This window comes from Anser brachyrhynchus (genome assembly GCF_964034855.1).
Source record: "Anser brachyrhynchus genome assembly, chromosome: 1".
Taxonomy (NCBI): Eukaryota; Metazoa; Chordata; class Aves; order Anseriformes; family Anatidae; genus Anser; species Anser brachyrhynchus.
This window is the reverse complement of record NC_137694.1, coordinates 118,878,827-118,889,089: the sequence shown is the minus strand read 5'-3', so window position 1 is coordinate 118,889,089 and position 10,263 is coordinate 118,878,827. Positions and strand designations below refer to the sequence as shown.

Sequence of the window (10,263 nt, the reverse complement as noted above, 5' to 3'; positions counted from 1 at the left end):
CTCACCTGCAGGGGGAAGGTGGCCGCCTTGTTGCCCACGTAGCCGCGGACGACGTGGCTCTGGATGGAGAGCACCCGGCACTCGCGCTCCGGCTCCATTGCTGCTGCTGCTGCTGCCGCTGCCGCCACTGCTACCACTGCTGCCACTGCTGCCACTGCTCCCAGTGCTCCCGCTGCTGCCGCTGCTGCGCCTCCCGCCCGCGCCGGGCCGAGGTGGCGGCGCCGGGGGGGGCAGCGGCAGGAGCCGGAGCAGGAGCAGGAGGCGGAGCGCGGCCGTCACGCGCTCGCCCGCCCCCCTCCCTTGCCGTCCCCCCCCCTTCTCCCCGGGCGGCCGCGCTGTGGCGGAGGCGCGGCCGTCAGGCGATCGGCGCGGCCACCTAAGGGCCGCCTCCTGCAGCACTGCTGACAGAGCGGCGGCGGCTTGCCGCCCGCCCAGTGGCAGCCGCCCGCCCCCTTTCCTGTCACGCAGGGTCGCCCGGCGTCGCCCCGCGCTCGCCGCACGCTGCCCGTGGGCACCTCGACGCCCCACGCGTGTTGTCCGCACCCCTGGGTGCGTGAGCGAGCGGCGGGTGGCGTCCGCCGTTCCGCGCACCTGCCCCGCGCCGGCCGCCATGTGGTGTCGGCGCCCCGCCGTGCCCGCCCCGCAGTCGACGCCCCACCGGTGAGCTGTGAAGGCGGGGGCAGCCCACGCGTCCCGCTTGCCCTGCGGCTCCTCAGGCATCCCAAAAGTGCTGTGGAACTGCTGACACCACAGGCTGACCCCACACGCAACACACCCTCATGGCGCGCTTGCCCAAGCTGTAGGCGCTCTGACAGACCACAGCGCTTGCAGTCAGTATTTGAAGTGAATGCGATGGTGTGTTATTGATACAAACAGACAAAAAATCTTTCAGAGTGCTGCCAAAGAGTAAAAGAAGATGTGTTGGCTGGCAAGTGCCACAATACATCAAAGCTCTGCGGAGATAGGGCTTGATAACGTGTTTGGGAACTTCATCTTCCTCTGACCATTTGTCATTACTGACTGATACGGGTTCAGTCAAAGATCACAGCAAGAAATCATGCCTGATGTCTCTTGTTCTTCTTAGTCTTAAAATGACTCTGGAAATGGCATGATTATTTGTCAGCAATATGAAATAATATTCTCCTCATCATAGGCAATTTGGTGGAAAATGAGGGAACATAGTGTTCTCTTTTGTCACTCCAGTTGCCGAACTTAGAGCTTGTTCTAGGCAGGCCTTACCACTTAACAGATTCTACTTTAGTTTGCAGTACCTTATTCAGTGTTTGACGACAGGATATGAAAGCTCTAAAAACAAACAAACAAACAAAAAATCTTTTCTTCGTGCTGGCTACTACTCACACTTGGATGAATAAACTGTCAGATGAATATTTGAGATATTAAAGGGGCTGAATTTAGCACAAAGAAGGAGAAAGTGCGTTGTTTCTAAAGCTTTAGTTAGTGTTACAGCGGAACTTAGATTCCAGCAGAGTTAAGGCTGAGACTTACATTTCCATCATCTATAAATTTAGGTGTTTTCTAATTTCAGAAATTAGTGCATCTCCTTGGAGTATAAGGTCAGAACAATGATTCAAGTTGGGGATGATCTGTGCCATGTATGCTCATGATACAGCAGTCTGGGAAAACGTAACAAAACAGCATTTCACGAGGAGGTTGTCTCAGGGATACAGATCTGTGTGGCAGGTCAAGGGCATACAGTGGGATGTGATCTTCCTGAGTTTCTGGTCACCCATCTTCATTTTCCACCTCCAGGCTCCTTGCCTGCCTTCCTCCACTCAGTCACATCCCATATCCCTCATTCTGCAGTGTCCCAAGCCTTAATTATTCTCCTCTCATCATCTTAGTATTCCTAGAGCCAACACTGCTTTCCAGGTCTGTTAAACTCTTTCATATTTTCTTCCTTTTTTTTTTTTTTTTCTGTGATAGACTTTCTTCTAATTTTTCATTGACTTGAGCTATTCTGACCTCCCCGATAACTCTGCCATCTCTCACCAGCATCTCTGCCATGTCTTCTTTCTTCCCATATTTTCCAAGTCCATGTCCTTGGCTATCTAGTCCCTGTTTCCACTTTTAACCTACCATCATTTTTTCTCGGCTTCCTGTCCTGCCTCAAACTCTTTGTCCCGTTCCCACTTGTACTCTCACCACCCACACTTATGCATGCCTCTCTGCGTGATGCATGTTCAGAGAACACAGCCTGCTTTGCAATACATGCCTGAACCTTTACACACTGCCATCAGTTAACATGAAACCTACTTGTTCATTCAGCCTGAAGTGTAAACACTGTTTTTTCATTTCATAGCAATTGCTGCCTGTGTCCTACGCTTTTCAAGTGAGTGGCTATTGCTTCATATATTTGGAACAGATGGCATATGTGCCTTTGTTTTGCTGTTGTTAAAGCCTCCACAAACGCAACACAACAAATGCTGAAATGTTCTTATCCTGTGTTTTTCCATAGCTCCTGGAACACTGAAGAGTAACCTATCTTCTGCCTTCCTCTAGCTTGGAGGGCAATTGTTGGAATATAGATATTGTCCATTTTTTTTCAGCTTTTCCTCCCTTCCCCAGCAATGGGGCGTAATACTCTGCTCTGACTGTGCAAGCATACAATACATACGGACTGTCATACATTCCTTTGGGGCATGACTGAAATTATCTTGTGGGTTCCACTGTATTGTCAGGGGAAACTGGGCCTCTGTAAAAACAGTTGTGCACTGACATTACTGGTTTGTCTCTGTACTTTTTGTGCCTGCCCCGACTCTCTCTTTCCCTTCGTGATAGTGATATACCGCTCAAAGATGCCAGGAAGCGTTCTGGCACTTACAGCTGTTCGTTCTAAAAACTGCCCAAGCACATCTGACATTCTCACTGGAGCACGTTCCTCCCCCAAGAAGGAAAGCACGCCTCATGCGTTTAGTAAGGCCTGTCTTTAGGTTTTGTACAGCAGCTACTCCTGCAGCTACTCGACCACGTAGTCAAAGCAAGGAATATGCTCAGGGAAGTCTCACGTAGCAGAGAACAGCTGATACTAGATGCTTGTGTACGTGAGTGAAGGAACTACAGTGTGGCAATGCTGAGGCCCTTGGTAGGAAGGCAGTGAGCATGCAAAGGCAGAGCTTTCAGCCTTCCTCTGCAGCTGCTGGCAGTGAAAGTATGTTTGTTAGAGGGGAGCACATGCTGTTTCTACAAGCAAATGGAGAAACCCGTTCTATGCAGGATTACTGCATTCTTCTTAATATTCTGAAAGGAGTCTGAAAGACTCCTAACAGTCTTTATGCTTACCCCAGAGGAATATCTGAAGCCTCCCCTTATACTCTAAGCTGTAAGCGTGTATGTAATGAATTAAGCAGTGGAACTTGCATGCACCACCAGGCAAGTTAGCAAGGGAGAGACTCAACAGCGTGTGAGTATCAAGCACTCAGTTTTTCAAAAGATGGGGGAACCTACATGCCTGTTTGCTAAAAGAAAGTTATCACAAGCAAGACAAAAGACCACAAATCAGTTCTCCTTGTCCAGTAAACAGTTCATGCAAGTGTGAGCACCCAGTTTCTGAGCAGTGGTTTTCTGCAGATTTTGCCCTGCTTAGCCTGAGAAGGAGGCCCCTTCCTCAGGAAAATGAGTGTGTGTCACAGGAGACAGTAAAGCAAGGCCTCAAGTCCATAGTCATTGTGCATTCTGTCATGCTATCCTCAAACCTGTTCTGTTTGAAAAAAATAAAAATAAAAATAATAATAACTCCCAGGTACTCCTCCAAATCTGGGGGTTAATAGGACTATTCAAAGAGCAAATAACCATTCAATATGTGACAAGGGGTTTCATTAGAAGGAAAAGAAAAAAAGTCTAGATTAGATCAAATGTAGGCAAATAGAGAAGATATCCTAGGCTACTACAGATACTGCTGTGGTACTGCTGAGATGGCACTTTCTCAAGCTTGTCACTGGATTTTGCATGGCATTTTATGCATGGAGATTTACTGTTTGTTGTTGTTTGAGTGTTTGCTTGTTTTAGGGTAACCCATCCCCTCAAACCAGTTCTGCTTGGTCAGAGCAGAATATTGTCCAGAAATAATGAATTTTGAGTTAGATGACGATCTTAATTTGATCAAGAGAGAGGACAGTCCAGAAGATAATGGTTTATCAAGAAATGGCAATGTTCCACAAATGTTCCTTTTTCTTTTTTATAGTCTCCTTCTACAACTCTCCTCTTTCTCACATCTCCCTGCTTGTCTGCTTCGCCTGTCAATGTATGAAAAAGCAGAACGCCTTGTGGCAGACCTAGGGCAATACACATGACAATTGGCCAGCCAGCAGTGAAAGAAGATACACATCTTTACCTACCCTCGTGGGCAGGCAGGACAAACATCTGTGTGGGCCGTTTGTTGCACAGACTGCTGCCCTCTGATGTTTGTCTTGCTGTCCTCTGGAATTTCAGCTGTCAGTGCATGAAGAAATTGTGAGATTACAGTGAATAACCAGTTTAACATGAGTCAACAATATCAGTATTGCAGTGAAGGTAATCACCTTTTGGACTGCATAAACAAAAATATAGTCCACAAGACTAGTCTGCAAGTAATCCTTGCCGCTTATGCAGCATGGTTAGGGTCTGATGGAGTGCTGTCAATTTTTATGTCCATAAAGGAGGGCTTACCTCCACTATGCAGAGGATTAGGAAAAGCACAGGAAGAGATTGCTTTGGAAGACTGTTGAATTTTATTCTTCCATTTGTTTGCGTTTCATAACTAGTGAAAGAAATACCTTTTTAATGTTGGTAGCTATATTTAATTTTGTCTTGGAATGGTGGACAGACTATGTCAGCTACCAATGTCTCCTGCAGTCCAGATTTTCTACATAAGCATGGTAGAAAAGATATGGGACTGCCAAGAAGAAGAAGCACTCAGCCTGATAAGAGATGCATGGAGAGAGGGTCTTAAGTTAGATTTTGTAAATTATATATGGATTCTCCAAATCATAGGCCTTATCAGAAGACAAAGGTCACGATTATGTAAAAATGATATCAGTAGCTTTTCCTTTTCTCAACAAGTCTTCAAGGCAGCAGAACTGGACCAGCACAGAGTATAACAGTGCGCTCCCTGATCAGAAGACCACCTGTATTTGATACTGATTTTTGCTGCTCAGTTGAACGTTTGCTAAGTCAGATTGCAAAGTACCAGTTTACGATTGGAACAGTAATAATAAAGTATTAGCAGCTTTTGCCTTAGGAGGGGACTGCCGTTCTTGTTTCAGACCAAATTTTCACTTGGCCTGTATTAAAATTATTAACTTTGTCAGGAATTGTCAATAATGGCAGAAAAGGAGCCATGTTTGCAGCAAAAGAAAGTAAGTTATTAAAAATTGATCCCGCCATCAAGCTTATTCTGCAGGGGAGAATTAGAAAGGCCATGCCAAAGCATTTCACAGGCAAGTGAGGCTGCTGCCTCTAGGACAAAAAGAGCACCGGCGCCGCTTTGCAGAAACCTCACATGAACTCGAACTGCAAACTAGCAGGGCTGACGTGTTTTCAGCTTTGGTGAAAAAACAGCCCACAGAAAAAATGTTGGACTTAAATCCATATCGACTGCACTAGTGATTAGCACACAGAGAATAGCACTCACAGCACTCATTTCATCAGAATTGAGGGAAACAGTCCTGAGAGTGGGCAGTTAATGACGAAAGCGGTACATACAATTCTGTACTCCAGATCCAGTCATGGAAACTACTCGCTTACTGCCTTTGTAATTTTGCAGAATGAGGACCTAAATAATCCCTCCCACACCCCAGAGCAGTCTAGCCTTGTAGCAATTAAAAAAAAAAAAAGTCATTTTTTATATTAAGAGAGGACAGTATCAGAAGAGCAAGAATGGATTATGGATTCTCATACACCTTTGATTCAACTCTGTTTTTTATCACAGACTTGCAGAAACTCCCTATATCCTGAGCATTTTCACAAAAATATCTTCCCAATGGAGCCTGAGGGAGGAGATCATGAAATCTATCAGCCTCCAGCGGTCAGGCCCAGTCTGTCAATACGCACATGAACTGTTTTATGGAAGTGAAAGGAATAGCACACCAGGGGCCAGGTGTCAAGATGAGAGATGGGCCAGCAGTAACAAAGTTCTTAAAATGCTTGAGTACAAGTTGAACACTGTTTAGCACTGTATAGTATAGGACTCTTGATCCTCAACATCATCTCCTTCACGAGGATAACACTCCTGTTAAAAACAATGCAAGACCACTTTGTTGTGAAATTCTCAGCTGGAACACTCACTGTATTGGTACAAATCCCAGTTAACTGGACATAAATATTTCCACTGCTGCTGTTGTCTACATTTTGTTTCCAGTGCCCACTTAACTCCATGGTTTGAGTTAACGGAAGGGAAGCAGAAGGCCTCTGTTGGTTTGCTAAGGGAGCTACAGCGCTGAGGGTCAGCTTGCATTTTTTTCCTGGATGCTCATGCTTACACCTTCAGGATCCATTCCCAGTGTGCTTAGTATCTACTACCTGATGTTGGGGAAAAGTAACTCGTATTATTAGGTGTTTAACCCTGGTTACCCCTTTTTATTGCTTTTGTAATCATTCGCCGGTGTTAGAGGTAACAGAGTAAGCGCACATACCTCTTTGCCAACAGCTGTAATATTTCCAGCAGCAGACCTAAACCCTGCTCTGGCAAGCAGCGAGGTGGGAGACACAAGCAGCTATGGTGCAATACAGTACAACGTGTGGCCACGATAATGGCACTAGAGAAATGCATGTGCTGTTTTCATTTTGCTTTTCTTTCCTTTTTAAGGTACATGGGGAAAAAGAGGGGAGGAAAAGGTGTTACTTCATTGCATTGAACGGTTTGATTTCACGGAGATTTCAGTATCTGATTTTTAACGTTTGACCTTGAAAATTGTTCGGTGTAGATTTTGGATCAGAGATGCCACGCTACATGAATGTGTTTTGTAAAGCCTGGTAAGAGCTGGAAAAGAACGAGGCCTTTCCTGCGCGTAGGAATAAACCTTGCAGTCACGAACTGCCTCTCTCAGCAGTTTGTCCCGTGTGCGTGTCTTGCGTCAGATGCTGTCGTCGTGCAGCCGTGAGTCACTTGCTTCAGACCCCACTGCTCCGGGAGAGCAGCTTGGCATCGCCGTGCCGCTTATTCCCCGGGGAAATGTGCACACGGAGCAGTGGGAAGTCAGGCCACCGCTGCGCTCCCAGCAGAACAGATTTGCATTCGAGTTCAAGCTGCAGGGAGTACATGGTATGTTGACTAATGCTGCCTCTGTTTCTAGCCCTGTTACCTGGGTAATGGCAATTTCACTTTGTTCATTTCCTTCAGCAGTTACAAAGAGATTTTCTACTTTAAATTAACCTTTAAAAGTCTGAACGAAATTCAGTAAGCTTGCAACCAAACTGCCTAATTTTTCCAACTAGCATCAGCTCACTAGCAAGATAGTGATAATAGTCAAATGAATACAAAATAAATAAATAAAAAGTAAAAGGAATAAAATCAAAACCTAAGACTACAGGCCATTGCAGGAACAATGCAGTTGTGTGCAAGCCACAGAATGTGGATTTAAGTTTCTGCAAAGGGAGAGCCAGAAAACACATCATCATTTTCAACTCACTTCAGACTCTTGCCTAAGTGAAAACAGGATGCTTCATACAAAGATTATTTATTTTGAGGGCCTTCCATCTTCCTAAAGTTGGTATTTTAGGATGGGAGGAGAAAAGACAGGACCTTTTATGTAAAAATTACCACCACTACATACTGAAAAACATCCAGCAAGATACTAGTAGCTTTCATAGCTAAGTTTTTTTTTTCCCTGTGACAACCTGCATTAAATACACTAAACTAATACAGAAAAGATTGAAGATTTCATGAGAAAAACTGTAAGTTGCCATCGGGTCCTGAGAGATTCATGAGCTGCCTATCACCATCAGCAAGGCTCCGTGGCAAACTAGGATCGTTGTCCATAGCTGGTTAGAAATAATCAGTAAAAATTATATGCAAGCCCAAAACATGGCAAGAGTCAACTGCAAATTCCTGTGCCTGGCATTTGTATTGTTTTCCTTAGTACTGTGCTCTATTGACTTAGATTAAAAATTCATCTATTCCACCCAAGGAGCTCGTTCACTGTGCTCTGAAGTATGTGTTTGTAGGGAGCGATAGGGTACTTTCTGCTCTTGGCAGGCAGCAGTGGTGGAGTTCAAGCCCTCAGTGGCCAATTTTGCAGCCTGTCAACATCAAACAGCATTTTGTTCCCTTTTCCATACAGAAAAAGAGCGTATTTCTAAGGAAGAAACACTGGGCGCTCTCTCCTTTCTGTCAGTCCACTTGGAGACAGTGCAGACCTCATGAATGATTCCTGTTCTTCCTTTCAAAGGGATTAATGACAGGGTGAGACTTGAGGGCTTTCTTTCCAGAAACAAAATTACACCGTGGCAATACTCTGCAGAGACGAGTACGCATATTGGATTATACAAGCGTTCACAGTTTCAGCCTTCATTTTACTGCAAATATCTCCCAGATGTTTACCATAGTGTTAAAGCCAATGAAAACGTGGCTCCAGCATGGAATGAGATCTGCTCCCTACATTAAGAGACTGTGGGATTCATTTCCCTGCGGAGCTGAAGTCTTGGCACTTCCACGCTTTTCAACAGATCTGGATCAAAGAGGTAGGATTTAATCAGGGATTCTCTCCACATACACAATAGTTTGTGAAGAGCAAAACTACCTCAATGAGAGCTATTTTGGGATCATATCCTTCTCTGAGCAGGATCACAGAACGGTCAAGATTGGAGTCCAACCAAACCTTGATCAGACTAATGCTTTCAACTACAGAAAGAAATGCTAAGGAACTGAATGCCTGGGAATCTTAGTGGACTTAACAAAAAAAGGACGACTTCTCCCTTAAGATCTTGAACTCCAGTTTCAGTCTTTTTCCCTTCCAATGTATTTTTTTTTCTGACTGTGTGTGCATATTTTTATGTTGAGCTTTGCATTCACTATCTGATTAGCCCTGTGAGTCTCCCTGGAAGGTCAACCAGAAGAAGAAACAGCGACTAACTTCAGCAACAAATATTGCAGGAACGCTAACAGGAGAGAGTTTCCAAGACTGAAGATCTTGTACATAGTAAAAAAAAAAAAAAAAAAATACAGTGAGCAAAATCCAAAACCTCCCAGGGCTTTATTTTTATTCTGCAAGACAAACATCTGAAGGAGAAATGTAAACAAGGCACAGCTTAGCCTAGGGACTGTTACAGCATGTTACATGTTCTGTGTGAAACACTTTAAAATGCCCACAGCGAAGACATGGGAGGCTTTTTGTTGTCGTTGTTTAAAGCAACTCTGACTTTGGCTACTATATGCTGGTGTTGAATCCAAAACACTGTGTGGTAATTCAGAAAAACAGCATACAATCCTAAAGGAATGATGTCACCATTAAATGTTCTCGGTTTAACTCTCCACAAGGAATCCACGCACAATTGACTTGTAGGAAAGATATTAAGCCTGTTCTCATCTCCAGGAATAAACATTCAAGACTTCTTACGTAGGAAGGACTGATGAATCACACCACTGAAATATAAAAATGCTAAGGGAGTTGAGCCAGTATCAGAAAGGCAATATGGAGGTGTTAGAAACTGAAGTCTACCTCTCAGAAATAACATAAGCAGCACTACAGACCAGGGTCTGCTGTATGCTTTTCAGTCAATTTTGTAAAATAATTTAGCTTCCAAAATGAAATTAACTTAAACAGGGTTCTAAAACAGGTTTTGAAGGTTTATTAAACTTTTTTTTTAAACAAGTTCTCCCACAGGAAGGGTTGTTCCTATTGTTCTAGTTCTATTACAGACTATATTGATCTTCAAAGAGTCGCTGTATTTCTCCTCAACTTGCATGGTGAGAATCAAATGTAAGATACGCTTGTGTTTAAAAATCAGGGAAATCTGTTTTCAATTATATTTTAGTTTTACTAGTGCCACTGCTGTGGATCAGTCACTTTTCTTTGAATAATTTTTTGGCATTTCTGAAAATTCTGCGCCTCTCAAGAATACACAGCATTATTTCTTTGTATTTATCCTGCTCAAGTGCAGGACCTATCAGTTCCCAAAATGGAGACATAAAATACTGCGTAGGATTCTAGGTGTATGTAACACGTACTTCACTCTACTGCTTTTAATATGGAAACAGGTTTTAGGGCGCCCATCTCTTACCTACTTTGGTACCAGCACTATTATACTTTTGAAGTACACGTTGTGCCG

The 10,263-nt window shown here is 44.2% G+C and overlaps 1 protein-coding gene across 2 annotated transcripts in view; it reads right to left on the bottom strand.

Moving 5' to 3' along the window:
* Positions 1-735, bottom strand: part of PDXK (pyridoxal kinase) — a 47,547-nt gene extending 46,812 nt beyond the window's left edge. The window contains exon 1 of one of the 2 annotated variants that reach the window (XM_080579112.1): positions 6-735. In XM_080579112.1, the coding sequence (XP_080435238.1) occupies positions 6-720 (715 nt within the window). In that variant the 5' untranslated portion in view covers positions 721-735. The remainder of the gene's footprint in view (positions 1-5) is intronic. The other variant, XM_080579113.1, reaches the window with a different exon arrangement.
* Positions 736-10,263: the final 9,528 nt, after the last annotated feature.